Here is a 24570-nt window from a genome sequence, read left to right as displayed (position 1 = left end):
AACGACATTCGAAGGAAGATCTCTTCCAGTAGCTCGGGAACGTACATTGGATGGCTTCAAAGATTTTATGTTTTTTCAAAAGTGGCAAAAGACTTTACCAGTAGAGCTAGGCAGCTAGCACCTCCGGGTTAGGTTATCGCATTTTAAACATATAACTTAATAACTTATAAGTTTGTGTTAACATCATGATTCATGGATGTATCACTCGAATCTAAATATGTATAAATGCATGTTGTTAACAAATAACATATAAAATACAGTTGTGTACGTAATTCCATATACATTTACTATGACTGGCCGTTTTCATCAATAGTATATTTTTCCATAAATGTAATCTTAAGATAATCGAATTACAATTTGTTTTCATTTTTCTCATGAAATGATAAAATGAAAAATACAGGAATATTAAATACTCCCTCTGTTTCATAAAAAATGTCACAGATTAAGAAAATGATTGAAATGCATTAAAAGTTCTTATTAATTACACATATTCAACCAATAGTATTTGAGATAAATGAAATTATTTATAAAATCAATGCATTTATAATTAATTTTAAACTGAAAGTTGCATTAGATTTCTAAAATGACTCTTTTTTTGTAACAAGAAAAAAATTATAAAGTAATATTTAATATGAAACAGGTGGAAGTATTATAAGAAAAATTTGAATCTATATAAAAGAAAACATATCCCCCCCCCCCCCATTCTCCTTCCGAAATCTCTTCGTTGATTTCTACCTTCGAGTATTCCATTAATCTTTAATAATTTCAAACTTTCGAATTCGTATATGGATTTGCCTGAGTTTTATTACAAAACTGAGGGTACTTGGGAGAGCACCCCCATGCATGATTCGCACGCATAGCATCATAGCTTATAACATTCTCCGCGCTATTTTCTTGGGATGAAACATCCTCCGTGCTTATCGTAATCCCCTCGAAAACTAGAATAATTGATAGAACGAGATACAAAACCGAGATCGTCTTCAACGTCGCCATGAATCTTTAAGAAGAAGAAGTGACCTAAATGGGTTTTCACTTAGTTTTGTTTATTCACTTGCCTCTTCTTTTTTGTAGATTTCGAAGTTTCTGTTGGTGCTTTATATAATGGTTGATTTTGTACGCTAAATAAAGTTAATAGTTTAAGAGGGTTCCTTAGTTACGTAATTTCAGCAAGAACTTAGTTTTACAATTATAGCTACTGTTTGTTAGTTTTAACAAAAAAAAAAAAGATTATTGTTATTAGTTTAAATAGTGCATTCTAGGCAAGGGCATTCGGGGTTCCAATCGGGTTTCGGTTTAATCCAATCGGGTTTCGGTTTTTCGGGTTTATCAAAATCAGTCTCATTCGGGTTATATGAAAATTCGGTTCGGGACCGGTTCGGGTTCTATCGGATTCGGGTCGGGATTAGTAAATCTTCAAAGAACCGGTACAACCCGATGTATTTTCGGGTTCGGGTCCCAATCGGTTCTTCGGTTTAAATGTACATGATTTATATCTACTTTGTAAGTAAAAAGTAAGTAAAATCGGTTCTTCGGTTTTAAAATACTTGATTTGTACCTATTTTGTAACCAAAACATAAAGAAAATTGGTTCAAAAAAAAAAAAAAGGAACAGCAAATGTGATCATTCAAAATCAAGTGAAAGGTAAACGTAGTTATTGATCGAAAGAAAACCAAATAAATGAAAGTATAAAACGAAAACCAAGTTCTCACGGAATGAAAAACATTATTCAATGAAAACAAAACCAAAATCTAAAAACTTCAACCTTCAACCTTCAACCGCCACCTTCAACAATCAATCTTCATATAATAGATAATTATTTTAGATGTTCAATATATTTTGAATACATATTAGGAATTGAGATCATGTTTGGTACAAATTATTTTTGGAAATTTTGAATGTTTCGGGTTCTGTCGGGTATCCATTTAGGTTCGGGTTCAGTTCGGATAATACTCATAACCCGAAATAGCACAAAACAAGATCCATTCGGTATTTATGCCGGGTTCGGATCGGTTTGGATTCATTTTTATCGGATCGGGTTCGGTTCGAATTTTTGGGTTCGGTTTATTTGCACAGCCCTAGTGCATTCGTAAAGATATATGTGGACGTTAGATTCACAATAGGTCTTTCTGGTTATGAATACAGAACACGATGTATCATGTATGGCTGTTAATATCCAAATTTTCAACTCACTGGAATTAAGGGTTCAGATTGGTTGATGGTTAAATTTACTCACAAATTTAACATATTTTGACATCTCTACTGAAAGTACGACACTAGATATCTTTAAAATTTGGTGTCAGTCAAGTCACAAAGTAATTATTCTCACTACACAAAAGAATGCATCTAATTTAAGTGAATTATAACAAAAACAGCCGTTTGAGAGGATTTTGTTCATTAGTAATCTGTTTCTTCAACTCGTTTTTGTGTTCTACATTTTCACCGATTTAACCAGAAACTTGGTAGACCGGTTAAAGAAATGTTGAAATTTCTCGAGTAGTAACAAAGATCATAGTTTGTGTAGCTTATACTCCCTCGGTTCTCGAAAATAAGATTTTATTCACGCTTATCAAAAATTTAATAAATGTTAATAATTTAATTTATTGTTTACTTTATTATAAACTTTCCAATAACTTTCAACCAATAAAATTTAATCAATTCAAATATTCTCAATTAATGTTTCCTAAAAATATAAAAAAATACCTTAACAATATAAAAATAATATAGAAAATCTATCTTTGTGGAATAAAAAAAAACCTAAAACATCTTACTTTCGGGAACAGAGAGAGTATATGTTTTCGAACAAAACTAATCACATAATCCACATGAATGTATTTGACCAAAAAATAAAATCCACATGAATGTAAACGTAAGAAGTCAAAGTTTGACCATTTAAAATCCAGACAGAGTTAGAACTGTACGATAAAGAGACAGATTTGTTCGGGTATCAATATTCCTGTTCTGAAATTTTAATTATTCAAACCACAACTACCGAGATAGAGAAAACTGACTGTTATTAATTTCCTCGACAATACGAACTAAAATCAACCGGACAACAACGTTTCAGACAATAAGAAGCAACAACAACTACAAACCAGAAATTACAAGTCTAATAATGAAAAATTTTAATAGTTTAAAAAGTCTTTTAAATTAAAAAAGGCCTAAAAATATCTTCCTTGTTCCGGCGAGATTAGCCACCACCTTGTTCGGTGACAAGATCAATGATATCTCCTTCTTCCATCATCAGCTGTGATAAATAATTATAGTAATTAACCTTGAATCGGCAAAAATTACAAGGGTTAAAAATGGGAAGGGGAGAGTGAAATTTTAAATTTAAAAAAGGAACCTGAGCAGGAGTTTGTCGTGGCTTGAGCTCTTTACGACCGAAGATGAATCTGACAGTGTCTTTCTCAAAGTTTCTCTTGGTGCAGCATGCATCCATCAGTTTCTTCATATGTGCATTATAACCAATCTTATAAACATCCTCTCTTCCATCCTTGTTTAAAACACATGTGAGAGTTTCAATTTAGTTCTTGTTATAAATAATAGAGTTTCTAAATAATATCAAGAATTTTTTAAAACAAAATGTTGTAACCACTATTCTTTTAACTTAAAAAAAGCATAGAAGATGATATTCTTCTGTTTAAGGAAAGTTAGCCAGATCGAGCAGGAGCAAGAGCATAAGAGAAGTTTCTATTTAAGGAAAGAGAACACACAACACTAAAATCTCAGGGCAGCTATCTTGAGAAAATGCAGAGAGAAAGAGACCTGTTGGGTCTTGACCTTGAGGGTAATCTTCCTTTGGGGAGTAAGAGATCGAGACTTTGATGCAGTAGAAGCAGAGATCGTCGTTGAGGAACTCACCATTGTTGTGTCAACACTAAAAGCAAACTAAAAGAGTGAACAAACCTTATCTCTGTACTCTAATTTAGAGGTTTCTTGGTTTTTAGAGAGAGAGAGCAGAGTAAAAAGAAAAGTGAGATGCTGAGGAAAGTTAAAGAGCTTTTGAGCATTAAAAGACGATCCTCGCACAAGACTACTATTGGTCCACCATTCTCTCTTTTTTACTTTTCCCTTTTTACCCTTGGTCTTGTGTTTTGTTGTTGCCTTTGAGTCATCAACATCATGCATTGTTACACATCCCAACACTCAACAGTGCGTTGAAACTTGTACGAGTCACATGAAAAATGCTCATAAAGTACAAATTCAAACATATTTCAAATGATACAAAAAGGGGGAAAAACAAAACAAAAAAAGTGATACATCTGTTAGAACTTATAAGAAACTAGACTAAGCTTTCGTTTATTCTCCACTTCTATAACATCACACCTAGAGAGATGAGTCTCATCCTAAAGAGAATGCCCATGTCTAAAACTTCTCTAACGAATAAATAATCTGACCTTTTTTAACCTCCACAAAGTGTTGTCTTGAGAAGATGTAAGAGACATTGAAGCTGTGTTAGAACTGAGAAGTAATGGATCAATCTACAAGAGGAGAAAACAGTGTTGAATATCCGATCATCATCCTTATTTTGTCGTCATCGTCATCATCAAGAATATATATAATCTGGCGACTGGATGATCCTGATCAGCTCCTTGAGGTTAGCTAGAACCTGACGTGGTCCTAGACTACTTTCTCCCACAAAATTCAGGAGCTGCTCGATGTTCTGTGATGTGATACTATGGTTAGATGAAGGAGAAGTAGATATGCCATTTGTCTCTAACTTTCTTTTAACTAACCTTGTTTAATAAGAAGACAGCGTAGGCAGCTCGAGTTGTATCTTGACCATCCAGAAACAGAGGGAACTCTACAAATTTAGCATTTTCGGAAAGTGTGGAAACTGGAGACATATCAGAAGCTGAAGGCTCGATGTAAGGCGCATAGTCCAGAATATATGTTTTGGAACCACCTAAGCGCAAAGGATAACGAATAGGCACTCCGAAGAAAGGAGCTAACAGAGACACGGCCTGCAAAATCCAAGCAAGGAAGCCTTTAGAACTCTCAAGTAGCGAGGAAAAAGAATGGAACACACATACATGAGCTACATATCCTAGGGCAGTAGCTGACTTCTGAACTTCTTTCTTGTCAGTGAAGAAGCTCATCTTTGTAAACGGGGCCATACTAAAAGGCAACCCCAAAATTCTCACGGATCCTTGACTCACAGGCTTAGTTCCTACTAATCTACTGCCACCTGGAAACGATTCCAGTTCTTGGTCTTGCGAAGGTCCAGCCTCGATCTTCAAAGGGTAGATAAATGAAACTTGAGATACCATGTACTGCTGCCTCTTTCTCAGCTTATTCGTTACAGTCTTTAGATGAGCATAACCACTCTCTCCTTCTAGTTGGCAGTTTGATTCCTGCAACAGAACAAGGAAGCTTAAATAAAGTATCTATGATTCAATCATTCCCCAATTGAACCTACAGCAGAAAATCAGTTTGCCTTCTAGAGACAACTGTCATCAAATCATTTACTCATAATAGAACAACGAGACAGTTGAATGAAGAAAACTTAAGTTGAACAACGCAAATAGACACACAAATAGCCAAACAGCATAGTCCAATATAATACATTTGCCTTCCGAAAAAGCTTATTACCTGTAATTTGCTTTTAGCGATGGAAAGAGTTGTGCCACCAACTAGCAAAGACCTAACTTCAGCACTGAGATCATCCTCTTTCTTTTTAAGATCTTGCTCAGTAACTTTGCAAGTAACTGACGTCTTGTCAACCATCAATTTCTTTGATTCCAGCCTCTGACGCATCTCTTCAAGTTCATTAGTACGTCTCAGTGATTCAGCACTAACCTGCCCGAAATTTAGCCGCCCGCTAATCCGCGGGCTAATCAATTAAAGCTCATCGAGTAGACAACGTAAGAGATAATAAAAGCAAGATGCCTCACAATAAAAGCCTCAAACGTTAACAACTAAGCAATGCATCAAAAACAATAAGACTACACAACAAAAAGGCTATAGCTTTGAATGAGTTTCTAGTTAACCTTCATCCACATTCCTTAATACAATGCCAAAAATTGATGCTTTCTAATCAAAACCAGACAAAGCTCAAAAAGAAGAACACATGGGTTAAGAGAAAGAAACCTGAATAAGAGACTCGAGTTTTGGTTGTAGGGTCATCTTCTTCTCTGTGGCTAACTTCAGAGCTGAAGAGAGACTCCATAACCGAGTGAGCTCATTGTCGAATTCTTCCCACTCGATAACCTTCACATCTTCTTCTCGATCACCTCTTGACGAACTTGGCTCCGTTTCTCTTTCCATCAACAATTGTCTCGGAAACTACGCAGCGGAATCAAGTCTTCGAATCTCATCACTACGATGGATCGGAATCGGATGAGAGAACTAAATCAATCGGCGACGATTGGTTCAATTTACGAAGGCAAAACGAATGAGAGATCGATTTGTAGAATCAAATTATGCAGGGATGAAGAAGCTTCTCAGGCTTGATTCGTCCTCTGAATTTTTTTTTTGAAGTTTAGGCGAGAGAGAGAGAGAGAGAGAATCTACCGGGTCGGCTATTTACGGGCGGGTATTTGGTAAAGACCAGTTACGGACCGTTGGATCCACGATTTAACTGAATTCTGAAAAGCATGATTCTTTAACCAAAAGTTGTTTGTGCCAAACCAATACTTTTCCTACCGGTTATTTCGATTTCGAACGGTTATCATGTTCTTATTGTCTGATCAAATTTGGATATCTCAAATTCTCAATCATACAACTTAGGAACTAGAAAGAGACATGTTGTAACTATCTATCTTAATTTACAATTCCATTTTGAGTATTTCTAACTTATATCTCTATTGTTTTTTTTTCAACAACATTACATACTCATATTGACTCCGTAAACAACACCGGAAGATATTGATCCATGTGAACGACGAAATACGTTTGTTTCCTAACACTGCGTGCTAGTTTATCCGCCTTTGTATTTTGCGTCCTTGGTACATATATAATCTCTGATCGTGTGAAGCTCTCTTTCAGACTCTTGATATCTTCCAAATAACTTGCAAAAACTGGCCATTCTTCTGGTTCCGAAACCATCTTCACCAATTGAGAACAATCCGTTGCAAACGTAACATGAAATTGTCGTAAATTCCTCATACATTTAGTCCATAGTAGTGCCTCCATCTCTGCATGCAAGGGAGTTAAAGAAGCCCATACATTCCTTGGTCCCATCAGACCCTCAAATCTTTCTAAAGTACTGAACCAACCCTGACCAGAGAACATATTCCCCTCTTTCCATGATCCATCTATAAAACACCATCTTCCAGGAATTGACGTAAGAGTCTTTGCCTGAACATGTGTTCCCATCTTCTGGTCATTCAAAAGATGTGCTTCTGCCCAGAGTGTGGGTTCCGTTTCTGCCAATTTAAAAGTGTCCCTAGAATCCATATCCAGATTACTAAAAACCTTATTATTTCTTCATTTCCAAATGTACCAAAGTATCCAAGCAAATTGATGACCCCCATCGGTGGAGCAACTCTCCAGAATAGGTGATCCATATTTGTAAATAGAGAACTTTTTGGGAAAATAACTGGATTTGTTGGTATCTTTGACAGAGCTCAAACCTGAATTGCTGGAAGACACTCAAAGAACACATGGTTAACCGACTCCTCATCCGCTCCACATCTTGCACAACATATATCTCCTTGCATCCCTCGCGCCTGCAAATTCTTCTTAACTGCTACATACCCTGAAACCAATTGCCAAAGAAAATATTTTATTTTTGGTGGGCACCGTATTTTCCAACAAAATGCCTTCAGAACATCAATTGTAGGTCCAATTAATAATGATGATCTTTCCCTATCCGGGTAAATCCTCTCTACTTGATATCCTGATTTAACTGTAAATTTTTCATTATTTGTGAAATGTCATCCTTCCCTATCTACCATCTGGTTTCTGCTCAGTGGTATAATTTCTATGATTTTCACATCCTGTGGGTCTACCAAAGTCCGAATAACCTGCAAATTCCATCTTCGCGAAGTGGAATCAATAAGGGAATCCACTGTAAGGTCTGGATACAAATTGTGTTGATTTTTATTGGCTGGTCTCGGGCGAGTGGTTGGCAGCCAATGATCGTTCCATACAGATATAGAGGATCATGTTCCCACCCTTTTGATTAGTCCTTTGTTTACTAGAGATCTAACAGATACAATACTCCTCCAGCCGTATGACGGAGAGTATGATCGAATCGGTTCAAGGGGTGAGGCGTTCCTATAATATCTACCCTTGAAAACTCGAGAAAATAAAGTGTTTGGCTTTTCTATTAGCCTCCACAACTGCTTACCAAGCATTGCTGTATTGAAATCAGTTATATCCTTGAAACCTAATCCCCCGTCTTCCTTGCTGACACATACTTTGTCTCATGATTTCCAATTTCCAATGTAATCCTCTTGTACTACCCCCAGGACTCCACCAAAATTGTGCTACTGCACTCGTCAATTTTTTTCCAGTTGCCTTAGGTAAGCGTTAACAAGACATCGTATGGTTCGGCAGTGCCGTAATCGCTGATTTGATGATCACTTCCTTTCCTCCTTTTGTGAAAAATTTAAAAGTCCAGCCATTGACCCTATTATTTAGGCGATCCTGCACAAAACCAAAAACTTGAATCTTAGAACAGCCAAGATTTTCCGGTAATCCTAAGTAAGATCCCATTCCTCCCAAATTCTATATACCAAAAATATTTCTTAACTCATATCTGATCGAATCCTCAATCTTATGTCCAAATTGAATTGAAGACTATTCAAAATTTACCAGTTGACCAGAAACCACCTCGTATTCCTTTAAAATCCTGAGAATAGTATTACATTCTTCCCTTTGAGCTTTGCAGAAGAACAAACTATCATCCGCAAAAAGCAGATGGGATATCGATGGGCATGCTCTGGCTACCTTAATTCCTGTTAACTATTTTTCTCTCTCCGTCTTCCTAATATTTGCAATCAGCGCCTCAGTGCACAAAATAAATAAATAGGGGGATAACAGATCTCCTTGTCGTAAACCTTTATGTGGCACAATGAGACCTCGTGGGTGTCCATTTAGGAGGATCATATATTGAACCGACGATTTACACTCCATCATTAATTTAATCCAATGATGGTAGAAGCCCATCTTCTGCAGTAATGCCTTAATAAATTCTCATTATATCCTATCATACGCTTTATTTATATCCGTTTTAACCGCCATATACTTTTCTTGACACGCTTTATTAGTCCATAATCCATGAAACATTTCCTGAGTTATAAGAATATTGTCAGAGATCAAACGACCTGCCAGAAATACCGATTGAGTCTCCGAGACGAGAGAGTGTAAATCGATTTTCAACCGCAGACATAAAACCTTTGAAATTATTTTATATCCTACATTACATAGACTGATTGGCCGTATTCCGTCATCCTTGTAGGTCGTTCTGTCTTTGGAATCATACAGATATGAGTAATATTTAACCTTAAATCCATTTCACCCGATACCAGAAAATTTGTCACCATCTCCACCAGATCACTCTTAATAATATGCCATGAGTGTTGAAAGGAAAGAGTTGTCATGCCATCCGGGCCTGGTGCTTTTTCTGGATGCATCATGAATAGAGCCTCTCTAACCTCTTCCTCAGTCGCAATTGTCACTAACTGTTGGTTCATCTGAGGAGTAATCTCCGGTGTTATCTCTGATAGAAAATTGTCAAAATCTGATGGGGAGGTGGTACTAAATAGTTCTTCAAAGTAGTCTATTGTTACTTTCTCTACTCCATTATCCTCCGTAATCAAATTTCCAGCTGCATCATGTAGTCCGACAATCCTATTACGTACCCTTTGTTGCTTAGTTAGAGCGTGGTAGAATTTTGTGTTGAGATCTCCCGATGAATACCACATATTCCTACTTTTCTGATGTCAATACTCCTCTTCATCCTTATATGCCTCTTGTAACTTCCTGGATACTTCTAGTGTATCCTCCTGAGACCTAGTATCATCAGTTTGTACCTCATCAAGAGCCTTATGTAATTCCGTTATTTTTTTCTTTCCAAACTTTGGATTATTTTTCCGCCATTTTGCTATTTCGTGACGACAATTACTAATCTTTTCCACTATACCATTCCCGCTGCCTTCATTATATTCCGACCATCCCATTGTAATTGATTCCATTAGACTTTCCTGACCAACCCATCTCTTATCAAATCGAAATTGGCCTCTTTTTCTAACAACCTTATCTTCTAGATAAGCCACCAGTGGACGATGATCAGATGCCACCATTCCCAGATATTCAGTATGGGATCATGGGAATAGGGTGTGCCATTCCTCATTCCCTAGTGCACGGTCTAGGTAACATCTTACCATTACCGCCCCTTTTCCTTTACCTCTTCGCCCTTGCCATGACAATTTGTTTCCCTTAGCAGGAAACTCCAGTAATCCACTGTTCCTAATCATATTAAAATGAACAAATGATGCTGCACTCCTCAGAGATCCACCCTCTTTTTCATGATTTCTTGTAATCTCATTTAAATCGCCAATAATAAACCAAGGTTCCGATCTCGAAAGTCCATATCTAGTCAAGCGTTCCCACACTTGTTCCCTTAAATCTGGGCTGGATCCCCATACACAAAATAAAGATCTCTATTAAATAATTTTATTTCAATGTATAATTGTACAGTAGAATTCTTCTATTTTAAAATAAAAAAAGAAGAATACTATTTCTATCTTTATATTTTATATTTAGAGATGAAAATAATATTTTTCTATATTTTTCCTATAAATAGAATAAATCTAATAAATATATACATATGAGCAAATCCACATGTATAATAGAGATTCTTTATTTTAGAAGAAAATATATAGATGAAAATAGAGATGAATTGAAGATGGTATTAATTTACCATGAAAAAAACAAATAACAATAAAATTATTATTATATGTAATAAATAAGAAAATTTTGAAAAAGAAGAAAGAGAGATTTTATCACTCTTGTGAACCATTTATGTAAGGAAATTATATTATTCTTTTTTTTTTAATAACTGAGTGTCCTGGCCCCACCGTGGTGGTCCAGACTAGAGACCGAAACAAGCAAGGACGCTGCCAGGGCGTCACCATGTGGCTCACCGTGAACGATTTTCGGTCTCGGGCGCTGGAGATCCGCATGTAAATTCCCCAGTGGCCGGGTTTCGAACCCAGGTGGCGGAACTCAGCCGTGAGCCCTTGAATGAAGATTTTTATTTTAGTAGCAAAAAGCATTTAAAAAATATATATTATGAACCATTTATGTCATTCCTAGATTTTGGTCATTATCTTGATTCTTGAATAATGAAGACACTCTCTCAAGAACCCTACTCACCGCAATTTCAAACGCATCTTCATTCTTCTCCGGTCCAACAGCCCCCGGTTTGGCATAGATAATCTTCGGTATAATCTTCTCAACCTCATTCCTCATACTCAAAACATCTTCTTCATTAATCATACTCAATATCTTCTCAATACTAACCTTACCGTCTCTCACATCATCTTCCGAAATGTAAACCGAATACTTGGTATGATCAACCGGGAAATGCCACTTGTACTGAGCAGAATTGAGTCTAAAGAAAACCGGTATACAACCGGCTAAAACCGAATCAAACGTTGATCTCCTTGTAGTTGTATCTCCTGGTGGTTGTAAACAGAAAACCGAATCTTGAAACACTTCCATCGCCTTAACCGGGTTACCACAATCTTTACTTGGTGTGTCACAGTTAAGAAACTTGCATCTTTCTTGTGACGCAAGGCACTGTTTTATAACCTCTCCTCTTATAGATTCCTCCATCTCCGGCCTTGGAGCTCCGACGAACGAGAATAAGTATCGTCTCTGAACCGTTCTCACTTGCCTCTGCCATGTCCTAACCTCGGTTTTGGTCTTTGGATGGAAGTACGTTGGATAAGGAACCGCAAACTCGTTGCTACAAGAGTTTGTCTCGATAGATAACATCGTCATGTTCTCAAACTCAGGCAACCTCATGAGCTTGTTTCCCCAGTCTGAATCTTGATCAGACACCCTTCTAAAATCCCGACCAACCCTTCCTGTGACAAAGAAGTGATCTCGTCCGTGCATTTTCGTCCACTCAGGTCTCTCCCTAAGCCATTGAGCTAGATCTTCACCGAGTTCGTCTCTGAGCTTCACGTTGTATCCCCAAAAGCGTCTCCCGTCGAAGCCAGCGTAGAACGGGACGAAGACTGCAGAAGAGAGGGATGAGTCGTTAGTCAAACACTCGTAGTGTCTCATCTTCTCTCTGAAGATAACTTCAAGCATGAACTGATTGGTCGAGTACCAAGAATCGGTCTCGGTGGTTAATACACGAACTGTGTGGTTATGTTCATCCTCTAAGATCGGTGGACCGAAACCAGAGTTAACCAGGTACTTACACTTATTGCGTAACTCGGCATATGATTCACAACTTTCGATCAAATCCTCATTGAATCTACTGGGGAGATTGTGGATATAGACGTACCTTCCGGCGCAAGTATCTATTTCTTCATGTTTAGTCTTTAGAGTGATGTTTAGGGTTTCTTGGTAGGAAGGAAAGAGATAGGTTACGGTTTGATTGATGCGAGGGACAAAGAGTACCCAGAACAAAAGTGTTGGTAAGATGTATATCAAAAGATTTGGAGATTGTTTCCTCGCAACCTTTCTCTTTCTTGGATTGAATTTCTTCATTATCTTACTTGATGATGGAGAAACAAAAGTCTATTTCGTGAAATAAGATACAAAAGTTGAGTTGCTTTACAGAAAAGAAAAAGAATGTTCTTCCACTTGGTGGAGATATGAATCTTTATTTTGTTTTCTCTGTGCATCAACTTGTTTTAAATAGAAGGGATACAACTTAGATAAGGTAATTTTATGAATAAAGAATGGGGAAAAGATCAATTAAAATGGTTTCATATGCTTATTATTTTTTCCATTACACCACATGTATGATGTGTCGGAATATAAAATGACAGTCCACTCGTCCTAATATTTTAGAGAATTATATATATATATATATGTTTAGGTGCTATTACCTAATGAAACACGTCAATCTTATATTGATACAATCAATCATTCATACTCGAATGTTTTAATATGACCTTTGCACACTTTGACAAATAAAATAATACTAATAAAGAAAGACCTAAACACTAGCGGGGGTGTATTGGACTGATGATTTTAAAGAGTTTTAGAGTGTTTTAATTTTGGTAGGATTTATGTGAGTTTTAAAGTTATTTGAATGATTTCATTTAAAGTTTTAAAACTAAAATCAAATCTGTAGGTGATTTGGTAAGATGTTTTCTAAAAATTTCAGAGTTCTTTAGGTGATTGTTGAAATGAGAACATGTTTTAAGTAACCCACAGCAGCCACAAAACAAGACTCATAGAACTTCGAAGCTACTATGTAAAACTGCAGCCATATTAGTGCCTCTGCAGTTACAAGTAGTGCAAAACTGCAGTCACCATTTGAATTGATATTTGGATTTAGTTCTTACAACATATCTCCACAAGCTTGCGTTTACTTGAAAAATCTACCTTATACGGGCAACTATGGAGGTTAGAACCTCTGCCTACAGAGAAGAAATAGAATTGGAATGGCTTCTCTGTGTGAGTGATCACATTGTAGAGATGACTAAATATTTTCAGATGGAGCCAAACTTGAGGTACAGATTACACATTGCTTATTGTGGAATTGGATATGTTAGGTTAATGGCTTGTTCTTTCTAGTTCTCTGTTTGAGGAAGAAGAACACTACATTCTTCGGCAGTGTCTCAGATTTTTAGTGCCATTGTTACAGATAAATGACTTGCAGACCAGTATCAAGATCTTTATTTTAACATCCCACAGCTTCTCCTAAGAACATGTGACCCTTCTAGCTTCTCTTAAGGTAATTTTGAGTGGCAAAGGTTGAAACACCCCAACCCGTGAATATTTGAAAACACGTGAAAATTTCTAAGTAAAAGATCGAGTCAAATTTTATCGGATGAACATGAGAAATACTACAACTTTATAAATGAAACCCGATACTATGTATTAAAAATTATGTAGTTTACAATAAAATATCTTTTACAAAACTTCTCAACATTACCCACATTTAAAACACCCTTGCTGATGGTCTTTATAGCCTCGCGCTCCTGTCTACATAATCAACCTTACCTGCATCGCAAAAGGAGGCATGAGCATACAAAAATACTCAGTGAGGACGCACAATACCGCCCACTACAGCCCAATAATCAAACACTCAATCAATACTAAAACCCTAGCATCCGGTTCTACCATTCCTTTACTTAACTAGTTCCATTACTTTAACATTTCTTAACCTTTCGACCGGAAGGTCCATAATCTTGCGGCCGAAGCCAACCTGCGGCTGAAGCCAACCTGCGGCCGCGCGGCCGAAGCCAAACCTGCGGCCGTAGCCAAGCATGCGGCCGTAGCCAACCTGTGACCCGTCGGTCCATTACATTCCCTTAACCTTTTTCCTTAACCTTTTCCTTATATTATATTTCAATTATTCTTTCCTTAAACGCATTATAATTTCCTGACCTAGGTTTTCAAGATCAAACGTTCATTTCTCACATAAACATCCTAACATAACTCGATAATCCATCGCATGCATTTCTCAAGAACACAATGAACGAACTTTCCTTAATCAATTCCTATCATACATTTCTTAAGAAAACGAAGAACGAACTTTCATTAAACGAATTCTATCAAACATTTTCCTATGAACACGATGAAAAAACTTTCCATAAACGAATTCTATCCAAGCATAGACACACGTTCTTACTGAATCAAACTAGACAAAATAATTCTTATTGGACTGCCATGAATCACGTCCTCACCTGGATTGATCTTAAAAGATCGAAGACTTTGAACCTAGGTATGTTTTCCAGCGAAGAATCCTGCGATCCTCCTTGATCGATCCTCACCGCACAAACTCTCTCTTTAAGACTGTGTTCTTTCTCTAGACTCCCTAAGACTTGCTTTCTGAGTTGTGTCAAGAATGAGAGTTGGAGGTCCCTTTTTATATTGCTCTTGGACTTGCTAACCAAGCCGGAAATTTATTGTTGTTTTCCTTATTTGGCTTGGTCAAACTTTGCCATCAATACACGAAGAATCTATGCGCTTCTTTCCTTATATGAATCTCGATATCCCGATCTTTCTTCCGTAAAATTCTCCCAAAGATGGCCAGTCAAACTTTCCTTAGTTGGAACTCGCATTGTCCAGTAGTCGAACATTCATTAATTAGCCATGCAGTCTCGACCTTTCCTTACGTACGCTCCGATCATTTCATGATCGTTCTATAGTCACTCAGCCCATTTCAATTTCGTTCCATAAGCTCACTAATGATCTGAAACTTGTCAAAGTACAACTTATTCTTCCAACTTTCATGGATATAAGTGTTTCCACACTTAGAAAAATAGACTCCTTGATGAATCAAACCTCTCACGATTTATTTCCTTCAAATTTAAAAATACTCCGGGAGTGGATCGTTACAACTCTCCCCCACTTAAAATAAATTCGTCCTCGAATTTTGTCTCGACCAACTGCCACATAAACAGAAACTGAACAAATCCGAACTCGCTGCATGTATTTTGATTCCACGCTCACTGACCGCTTATTGGATCTAATCTTTATGTTTCCTCTATTTAACTTTGGTCCAACACTATTGGTCTGACTAGAACACTTTGATACTCGAGTTACCTGTAATAATGCAGTCGATATGCTGATGAAAAATGCTTCTTTTAGGTTGCATCATGGATCCCAAAATGCAGGGCTGACACATATTCTCTGGCGGATATGGTCGCTTGACAATCAACTTGATCACCTGATTTCTCACTCAAAGCACTCACATCATCTGGATCACCCTTGATTCACAATATTTTTCAGCGCTGACTGCAATCCTTTTGTTCCACAACCGTCAAGACAAATACGCGATATCACATTCATAAAATAAATAATTCCAGTCTTGGATGCATCCATGCAAAAGTATTCCCAACTGGACTTCACTAACACATACATACCCAAATGAACTCTTCCTGAACCACAAACCTTTCTTTGCCGTATGTCATCCACCATACCTCACATAATTTTGCGTCAAACCATTGAATGGTTGAACCAACTTGCAAACCATTGAATGGTTGAACCAACTTGCATATCATTTTACTAACGACGATTCTTACCCACTCATCCAACCATGCTTGCAATCGTATTGAAATCTTCATCCTTGGCTAATTGCAATGGTCGTAACATTTTCTTGGTCCATAATTCTGTTCCTTCCCATTCTACCCACATTGAAATTTAACCAATACCTCTCTGCTCAAATTTTGTTTTTATGATGATCCTAAGAATAATTTGTACTTGTTCTCGACCATCTGCTCCATTCTTCTGTTGATACTTTTGAAATATCAAATTGCTTCTTCATTTTTCTGAGCTACCATCTTTCCTTCTTTCCGTTACGCTACCCTAATATATGTTCAATCAAGTTAACTCGACATTGATCCAACACGTCCATTCCAAGAGCTTCTTTGAACCATTTATCTAGTAGCACGATCAACCATTAAAGTTATATGCACTCTCCATCATCACTGAAACATCTTGATAAATAACGTGCGACTTAAAAAATCTCCATGTATGCTGCCTGAACAAATCTGATCTTTTCTCCGAACTCATTCTTATGCGACCGACAACTTCCTGCCACACAAGAAATGCAACTTCTATAGCCGAACCAAGTTTGTCTTTCGCCACCACACCACTAACAAGTGGATCGACTACGTCCTTGTGTCTAGCTTGTGTATTCAGACTAAACCGGATTACCATTATTCTATAGTCGAACAAAGTTTGGCTTTCGCCACCACACCACTAACAATTGGATCGACTACGTCCTTGCGTCCAGCTTGTGTATTCAGACTAAACCGGATTACCATCGGCTCCATTTACTTACTATCCGTCGATTCCTCTTGATCTTTCGCTCAGTTCCCGCCAGTGCTCCGGTCCACCATAAATCTGATCGATCCTTCCTCCGGATCGTACAGACGGTACCGAAGTACAGTTCCAATCGCACTCCATCGTTGTTCCTCTGTCGTACTGCTGATACCAGTCTCGTCTAAGACCACAGACCGGCAGTATGCATCAGCATCGTCAAGTATACCTTGCGATCCAACAGTACATGGTTCCACCATGCGCAGATTAAGCCGGTACATCCTTATCCATGGTTCACGCTTGTTTCAGCTGCCATGGCCAGAGACGGATCGGTTCTTCCTATTAACTGCTCGCTTCGTATCTTCGAACCAGAACCCGGCACATCTCAGACGATCAGTAAGACCACCGCTGAGCTCTAGGGTAGTCGGAGAAAGGATCTGATCAGTCCTCCTTACCGATCTCAGTCCCTCTCCGTCCGTTTCTCCCTTTCTCTCTCGGTTTTTCTCTGTTTTCTTTCTAGTGTCGCCTCCCCCTTTCTGATCCACGGAATCCCATTAAAACGGGAAGTTGGCGGTTTTTCCTTTCCCGTAACCGCTCCCGCGCCCAATCCCAAATCAGTAACCGTCCTTGATAGTTTTTATTAACTCTCCGAACAGTTTCTTTCTCGATCGGGCGGTTAGGTAACCGTTCCATAACTGCTTGGCAGTTCCAGACAATAAACCGTCCAGTCAGTTAAGTAGTTCATTAACCACCCGGAACCGTCCTGTAACTGCTTCGGTAACTGCTTGTAACCGCTCGGTAACCATCAGGTAACTGTTCCCGCCGTTTTACTTAGCTTATCAGTACACGTTCAGCTCAGTATCCATTCTCAACGTAACGTATACCAGTCAGTCCATACATAAACTAACTTTTCTCGAAAATAAGTCCGACTGCTTTGTCTGTATCCGACCAGCTCAGTCCGACAAGCTCAACTGCTATGTCTGGACCCGCAGTATTGTCTTAATCCGACCAGTACTATCCAGACGACATGTCATACGTGTCAGGTTCGACTGATCAGTCAAACTAACACTCAGCCTTGGACTGATCCAGCTCAGACTGCGGGATGGGGATGCTACAAGCCCAGTCAATAACCATCAATCCATGCCGACTATTGCTTTGTACATTCTATTATCATATCTACTCATTCCCTAACGTTGACATATCTTGCTCCATCACGAACGACTTTAAGCATATTCCCTTTGTCGCCTGAACCACCCTCATACCCTCCTTGTCTCCCTTTTGAAAAGTCCGCCAGTCGACACTTTATATCCTTCATAAGACTTAAGTTAGTTTTCACTAACTTCCTGCAAACTATTTAATATAATTTTGCTTAGCCATTTACTAACCAGTCCAATCATAAACATATACCAAGAAATACCTTAGCAAAATCATACCACACATCCATCGCGCGAGACATAGACCATCGGTTCCTTTCCACCCTTACCCACAAATCCCATTTTCGAAAAACAGCCAGCCAGGACAGAACTGGCTGGCCAACCCCGCTCTGATACCAATTTGAAACACCCCAACCCGTGAATCTTTGAAAACACGTGAAAATTTCTAAGTAAAAGATCAAGTCAAATTTTATCGGATGAACATGAGAAATACTACAACTTTATAAATGAAACCCGATACTATGTATTAAAAATTATGTAGTTTACAATAAAATATCTTTTACAAAACTTCTCAACATTAGTTTAAAACACCCTTGCCGATGGTCTTTATAGCCTCGCGCTCCTGTCTACATAATCAACCTTACCTGCATCGCAAAAGGAGGCATGAGCATACAAAAATACTCAGTGAGGACGCTCAATACCGCCCACTACAGCCCAATAATCAAACACTCAATCAATACTAAAACCCTAGCATCCGGTTCTACCATTCCTTTACTTAACTAGTTCCATTACTTTAACATTTCTTACCCTTTCGACCCGAAGGAAGGTCCATAATCTTGCGGCCGAAGCCAACCTGCGGCTGAAGCCAACCTGCGGCCGAAGCCAACCTGCGGCCGAAGCCAACCTGCGGCCGAAGCCAACCTGCAGCCGAAGCCAAACCCGCGGCCGAAGCCAAACTTGCGGCCGAAGCCAAACATGCGGCCGTAGCCAAACCTGCGGCCGTAGCCAAACCTGCGGCCGTAGGACTATTACATTCCCTTAACCTCTTTCCTTAACATTTTCCTTATATTACATTTCAATTATTCTTTTCTTAAACGCATATAATTTTCTGACCTAGGTTTTCAAGATCAAACGTTCATTTCTCACAAAACATCCTAACATAACTCGATAATCCATCGCATGCATTTCTCAAGAACACGATGAACGAACTTTCCTTAATCAATTCCTATCATACATTTCTTAAGAAAACGAAGAGCGAACTTTCCTTAAACGAATTCTATCAAACATTTTCCTATGAACACGATGAACAAACTTTCCATAAACGAATTCTATCCAAGCATAGACACACGTTCTTACTGAATCAAACTAGAAAAAAATAATTCTTATTGGACTGCCACGAATCACGTCCTCACCTGGATTGATCTTAAAAGATCGAAGACTCTGAACCTAGTTGTGTTTTCCAGCGAAGAATCCTGCGATCCTCCTTGCTCAATCCTCACCGCCCAAACTCTCTCTTTAAGACTGTGTTCTTTCTCTAGACTCCCTAAGACTTGCTTTTTGAGTTGTGTCTAGAATGAGAGCTGGAGGTCCCTTTTTATATTGCTCTTGGACTTGCTAATCAAGCCGGAAATTTATTGTTGTTTTCATTATTTGGCTTGGTCAAACTTTGCCATCAATACTCGAAGAATCTATGCGCTTCTTTCCTTATATGAATCTTGATATCCCGATCTTTCTTCCGTAAAATTCTCCCAAAGATGACCAGTCAAACTTTCCTTAGTTGGAACTCACATTGTCCAGTAATCAAACATTCATTAATTAGCCATGCAGTCTCGACCTTTCCTTACGTACGCTCCGATCATTTCATGATCGTTCTACAGTCACTCAGCCCATTTCAATTTCGTTCCATAAGCTCACTAATGATCCGAAACTTGTCAAAGTACAACTTATTCTTCCAACCTTCATGGATATAAGTGTTTCCACACTTAGAAAAATAAACTCCTTGATGAATCAAACATCTCACAATTTATTTCCTTCAAATTTAAAAATACTTCGGGAGCGGGAGATTGTTACAAAAGGCCTCATCTTTCTCCTTCAATCTCTGCAGGAGGTATTAGATAGATTTAAGGAGACGGAGTTTTGGAATGTCGATCAAGGAATCATGGCACCCGAATCAGCAGCAGATGGATCATATTTTTTTCGAATCAGGTGGCTGCAGTTCATCCATAACCATAAACATGATTTCTAACAGATCAACAATTCCCACCAGAATAATGACACAGCCTGGTGTGGCAACAAGATGGTCCAAACTTCTCAAAGTTTGCAAGACAGTGGAATCCCCAATATTTTTGCCTCTGTTATGCGAATATAGAGTTCATCATCATTAAAACCAAATATTGACGAACGTTAACCTTTGAATCACTGCAAGTTTATTTTCTGAATGCTCCCACGATGAACAAAAACCCAGTTCCAGATTCTCCGTGTCAATTAATCATGATTCATGGCTCACCAGCGATAGAGTTTAGGCAAGCCACTGATTCATAAGAGAAAGATCGAGAGAGGAAATAATTGAGAATGACTGATTATACAGAGAAGAATAATTTTATTCAGATTTCAGCATAAGAATAAATGGATCTGAAACAGTTCTGCAATTTTGTTTCTTATGAAGTCTCTTCAAATAACATATGCAAAGGTGGGTTTTCTATACCGACAATTTATAACTAAAAATGGATGTATTCTAAAATCCCAGTCACAATTTTTTCTTCCAGAATATTACTTAGCTTTGAATAACACTGGATTTGATTTCACTTTTATAAATTACTGGTTGAATAACATGAGATTATAACTGATTTGAGATGATTTCAGATAAGTTCTATGTTCAATAGCACATGATTTGGATTTTGTTTTAAAAATCAACAGTTGAATAACATGGAGTTTTAAACAAATCCTAATAGGGTTGGGCACGAATACTCGTTACTTGTCTTATACCCGCTACTTGATCCGTACTCGCCTCGTTTTTTTAAGTACTCGTCATTGCCAAGTCAAATACCAAGTCGTTGAGTTTTGCAACTTGCAAGTACAAGACAAGTAACAAGTATCACAAAAATGTTACGACTCGCCTTGATATTACTCGTTACTTGTTTTCCGACTAAAAAAATGATAAGTAAACCATAAAAACCAAAGCCCTAAACAAATATTTTTTTGTCGTAAGAAGTAAACAATACTTTTTTTATATTAGGTGAAAATATTTTATTTAAAATAACTCTCATGTTTTTACCAATTCGAATAAATAAAACAAACTTTCATAACCTTCTATCGTAAAATATTATCTATCAAGTAATTTTTAGAAATTTGGAAATACATCCAAGTAATTAATAAATACTTGTAAGAGCAAGTAATCGAACAAGGCAAATAACTTGTAAGTAACACATTTTTGGACAAGTACTCGAAATAACAAGTACTCGTTTCCGACAAGTCAAGTACAAGTCGAAAAATTCATTACTCGTTCAAGGTAAACCAAGTATTAAGTATACGTAAAAAAAGCAAGTACCCGCCTTACGCCCACCCCTAAATCCTAAAACCCTTTAAAATTCTAAGTTCAATACATCCCCTAGATAAACTAACAGATTAGAACATCATTATTATTATTGGTGGCATTATCAATATTTAGAATGAAATGATTTATTCCATCAATTCTAAAATATTTTTTACCATTTAATTTAAGTGGAATGGAATATTCATTCCATCAATTCAATAAAAAAAAATTATTACATAGTAAATTTGATGAAGAATGAATCTATTCGATATTTGTACTATATTCTATTTATGTTATTTCATTAATTTATATTCCACCAATTCTTACACACATTTACCAGTTATTTACTAGAGAAAGAGAAACAATTCAAAGAAAGAACAAAATAATTTCTTGATGGAAAACATTACAAAAAATCAAGAAACTTGGAGTTATCTATCATTTTGTTAGTGGTTTAAAAATATTTTTTATTTAATATATAATTAATTATATTACTATATGAATTAAATGCTTTAAGAAAAGACTTCCAATAATTTACTCCATTCAGTTAATAGTGTTGTCGAAGTTAGATATTTGACCAAGTCCATATGAAAACGAAATGACACATAAACTTGAAAGTTCAAAATAATCATTACAAGAAACGTAACACAAGATAGTTGAACTTGATTCCAATTTCAAATGACAAGAAGTACCAAAAGTTCAAAGATTCTGCGTCTCTTTCCTCGGCGTTTGTCTTTCAAACAAGAACCAACAACAAATTCCCACTAATTTTAAAAAGAAACTAAAATCAGGTAGCGTACTCGAAGGCCTGTGGAGGTTGTGGCTCATCATCTACAGCCATAGCAGTGGCTGTGGTTCCTTGTGTAGCCGCAGCTGCACCAGCTGCAGGAGAAGCTGTTGAAGTTGGTGCATCGGTCAGAGAGAGAACCTCTGGCTCGTGTTCACGCAAGTCTTTGAGAAGAACGAAACCCGATGGAGCTAGCTTCACTGGTACGTATCTGCTGTCTTCAAGTAACTTTATGTATTTCTCTTGAGCTGGGACTACTCTAGCTGGGTTTACAAGAATCTCAAAAGCTGCCTCTGGCTCCGCAGCTTTCTTCTCCACTGTTGCTGTGCTATCAACCTGACAGTAAAATGTGATTGTAAGAAAAGAAGTAACCAGATCAGGCAATCAATCACAGAAGCTACTATAACAGCCTAGAACATTACCTGCATAGAGTCTCCTTCCTTCTCTTTTCCGGATCCACTTTCACTGACAGGCTTTTCAGCACCAGATGCTTTTTCAGCATTAGCTTTCTGCTCTGCATCTTTCTTAGCCCTAGCTTTGGCTTTAACAGAGGTCGAGAGAACAGCAGTTGGAAGTTTGGCAGCTGTATTGGCTGTAGGCACTGTGGTTGGTTTTGGGTACTCAAACAAAGACGGTTTTGCATGTGACATGAACTCAAACTTTGGGACCTTAAGGTCGTAGTTTAAACCGATGAAAGCCGTTGGTGAGAAGGCCAAGCTAATGAAGTAGATCAGAGGGTACCAATACCAAAACTGGCTGAAGACAGCGAGGCCAATAACAGCAGTCACTTTGTCGTGTTTGGTCTTAGAGAGCAATCTTATAGTAACGTTCCTACCACCAGCGTCGAGGATACCAGAGGCCAGAATCGCTCCCATCTTGCTCATTGTATCTTCGTGCTTGTCGAGTATGATCTTCTCAAGTTGGCGCCTACAAAAACATATACAAAAACTCAAGTCTACGAATAATATTCTCTACCTCCCGATGCTGAAGAGAAATGGATATGTACTAACCTGAATTTTCCAACACGAGAATCGCTTGCTTCGCTGATTTGGACCATCACCATGGCCATTGCAATCAAAGCACCTTGACGAACAAAGTCAACCACATCTGATGTAAGCGGCTCCAACAAGGATATTGCTTCGCTGAGGCCAGTGCCTGCACATGAAATACCGACTGCAAGTGCCGCTCCATAGCGAACATGTGGGTTGTACGACTCAGAAAGTAATGATACAATACGAGGAGTCTACAGAGAAGACAAAAAAACAATCAACAAAGACCATTAGTGAGGATAAGCAAACACAAGATCCCTGGAAGCACTAAAGAAACAGAAGTTAGTGGAGCATCTGAAACTGACCTGTTCTGGATCAGAGTACAAGACAAATCCAAGTGCCAGAACGGCAGTCCTTCTAACATCATCACTAACATCAGATACAGCAAAGTGTAGCAATTGGCGAATTGCCTTATTGTTTGCTGTTCCACTGTAAGCCAATGCCAATGCGTACATGCCACCATAACGGATGATAGGATCTTGATCTCTAGTCATCTGCTCAATCAAAGTGTCGGCTCCTTCTTCTCTTCCGTATACTGTAAGAGCTATGCCTAGAGCCAATCCCCTAAAAGAAGCACACAAGGAAGCCAATTAGTGCAACGTTTAGATCAAGATACGTTGGACTCTCATCACCAAAAAAGTCCCTTTTACATTACCTTATTATCTTCTCATGCTGTGTCTCATGAGCATAAGCGAGCATCTCACTTGCCTTCTCAGTCGCAGTTCCAACCAACAATAAACCCATGCTGATGCCAGCAGCTTCACCAGCAACCGCACTGTCAGTATAAAGCACGCTTTTGACGTCATCATATATCTCTTCATCAGCTGTCCCAAGTGCTGACAACCCAAGACCTAAGCAAGCACCATGTTGAATGACCTGCATCCACATCGCGGAATACATATTCTCGCTAAGCAAAGAGACTGACAGAGAACTGTGAGAGACTATATCAAGTAAGATATCAAATAATCACCTCAACATTGGTACTGCGTAAGCTGTCACGAAGAAACTGTTTGATGCCCTCCCCATGGTTCGCATGAATGAGGCCGAGGGCGTACAAAGCTCCTCCTTCCGAATAAGGACTTCCACCACCACCTGCTCCTCCCTGAGGCAAGTATGGAGCCATCAATGACCTACCCTGTTGCA

General features: G+C 38.1%; 4 protein-coding genes across 8 annotated transcripts in view; all 4 read right to left on the bottom strand.

Annotated features, from left to right (window-relative positions):
* Positions 1-2994: 2994 nt before the first annotated feature.
* Positions 2995-4100, bottom strand: LOC106337106 (small ubiquitin-related modifier 5-like). Of its 2 annotated transcripts, none has more exons than XM_013776144.1 (3): positions 3766-4100; positions 3344-3493; positions 2995-3271 (listed from the first exon to the last, which is right to left on the bottom strand). In XM_013776144.1, the coding sequence occupies exons 1-3, from the start codon at positions 3862-3864 to the stop codon at positions 3188-3190; spliced, it is 333 nt and encodes a 110-aa protein (XP_013631598.1). In that variant the 5' UTR covers positions 3865-4100; the 3' UTR covers positions 2995-3187. The 2 variants fall into 2 exon arrangements, with proteins under 2 accessions (XP_013631598.1, XP_013631599.1); XM_013776145.1 differs by having other exon boundaries at positions 2995-3244; positions 3766-4096.
* Positions 4101-4144: 44 nt separating this feature from the next.
* On the bottom strand, positions 4145-6479 carry LOC106337105 (UV radiation resistance-associated gene protein-like). 3 transcript variants are annotated; one of them, XM_013776141.1, is made up of 5 exons: positions 6091-6479; positions 5593-5799; positions 5034-5354; positions 4737-4964; positions 4428-4663 (listed from the first exon to the last, which is right to left on the bottom strand). In XM_013776141.1, exons 1-5 carry the CDS (start codon positions 6265-6267, stop codon positions 4547-4549), a joined length of 1050 nt encoding a protein of 349 aa, XP_013631595.1. In that variant the 5' UTR covers positions 6268-6479; the 3' UTR covers positions 4428-4546. The 3 variants fall into 3 exon arrangements, with proteins under 3 accessions (XP_013631596.1, XP_013631594.1, XP_013631595.1); XM_013776142.1 differs by having other exon boundaries at positions 4145-4663; positions 4737-5354; positions 5593-5821; XM_013776140.1 differs by having other exon boundaries at positions 4145-4663; positions 4737-5354.
* Positions 6480-11250: 4771 nt separating this feature from the next.
* LOC106341488 (xyloglucan galactosyltransferase KATAMARI1 homolog) lies at positions 11251-12675 on the bottom strand. Its single transcript, XM_013780248.1, has one exon. It carries the CDS (start codon positions 12673-12675, stop codon positions 11251-11253), a length of 1425 nt encoding a protein of 474 aa, XP_013635702.1.
* Positions 12676-22190: 9515 nt separating this feature from the next.
* The window catches only part of LOC106341990 (26S proteasome non-ATPase regulatory subunit 1 homolog A-like), a 6305-nt gene continuing 3925 nt past the window's right edge, over positions 22191-24570 (bottom strand). Inside the window, exons 9-14 of one of the 2 annotated variants that reach the window (XM_013780756.1) lie at positions 24398-24557; positions 24083-24303; positions 23733-23991; positions 23389-23621; positions 22801-23305; positions 22191-22714 (exon numbers count right to left, since the gene is read on the bottom strand). In XM_013780756.1, coding sequence (XP_013636210.1) covers positions 22379-22714; positions 22801-23305; positions 23389-23621; positions 23733-23991; positions 24083-24303; positions 24398-24557 — 1714 coding nt within the window. In that variant the 3' untranslated portion in view covers positions 22191-22378. The remainder of the gene's footprint in view (positions 22715-22800; positions 23306-23388; positions 23622-23732; positions 23992-24082; positions 24304-24397; positions 24558-24570) is intronic. The other variant, XM_013780757.1, reaches the window with a different exon arrangement.

Source organism: Brassica oleracea, chromosome C4, assembly GCF_000695525.1.
Source record: "Brassica oleracea var. oleracea cultivar TO1000 chromosome C4, BOL, whole genome shotgun sequence".
In the NCBI taxonomy this organism is placed as follows: domain Eukaryota; kingdom Viridiplantae; phylum Streptophyta; class Magnoliopsida; order Brassicales; family Brassicaceae; genus Brassica; species Brassica oleracea.
Note: the sequence above shows the minus strand (reverse complement) of the source record. Positions and strands in the feature narration are given on the sequence as shown.

Excerpts from the sequence above, each read along its gene's own strand:
- LOC106337106 (XM_013776144.1), bottom strand. The coding sequence starts at position 3,864 with ATGGTGAGTTCCTCAACGACGATCTCTGCTTCTACTGCATCAAAGTCT. Across the intron at positions 3,494-3,765 it reads TCAAGGTCAAGACCCAACAG|GATGGAAGAGAGGATGTTTA; the intron begins GTCTCTTTCTCT and ends GTTTTAAACAAG. Across the intron at positions 3,272-3,343 it reads CACGACAAACTCCTGCTCAG|GTTAATTACTATAATTATTT; the intron begins GTTCCTTTTTTA and ends TGCCGATTCAAG.
- LOC106337105 (XM_013776140.1), bottom strand. The coding sequence starts at position 6,267 with ATGGAAAGAGAAACGGAGCCAAGTTCGTCAAGAGGTGATCGAGAAGAA. Across the intron at positions 5,800-6,090 it reads AACTCGAGTCTCTTATTCAG|GTTAGTGCTGAATCACTGAG; the intron begins GTTTCTTTCTCT and ends AATTTCGGGCAG. Across the intron at positions 5,355-5,592 it reads TCGCTAAAAGCAAATTACAG|GAATCAAACTGCCAACTAGA; the intron begins GTAATAAGCTTT and ends GTTCTGTTGCAG.
- LOC106341488 (XM_013780248.1), bottom strand. The coding sequence starts at position 12,675 with ATGAAGAAATTCAATCCAAGAAAGAGAAAGGTTGCGAGGAAACAATCT.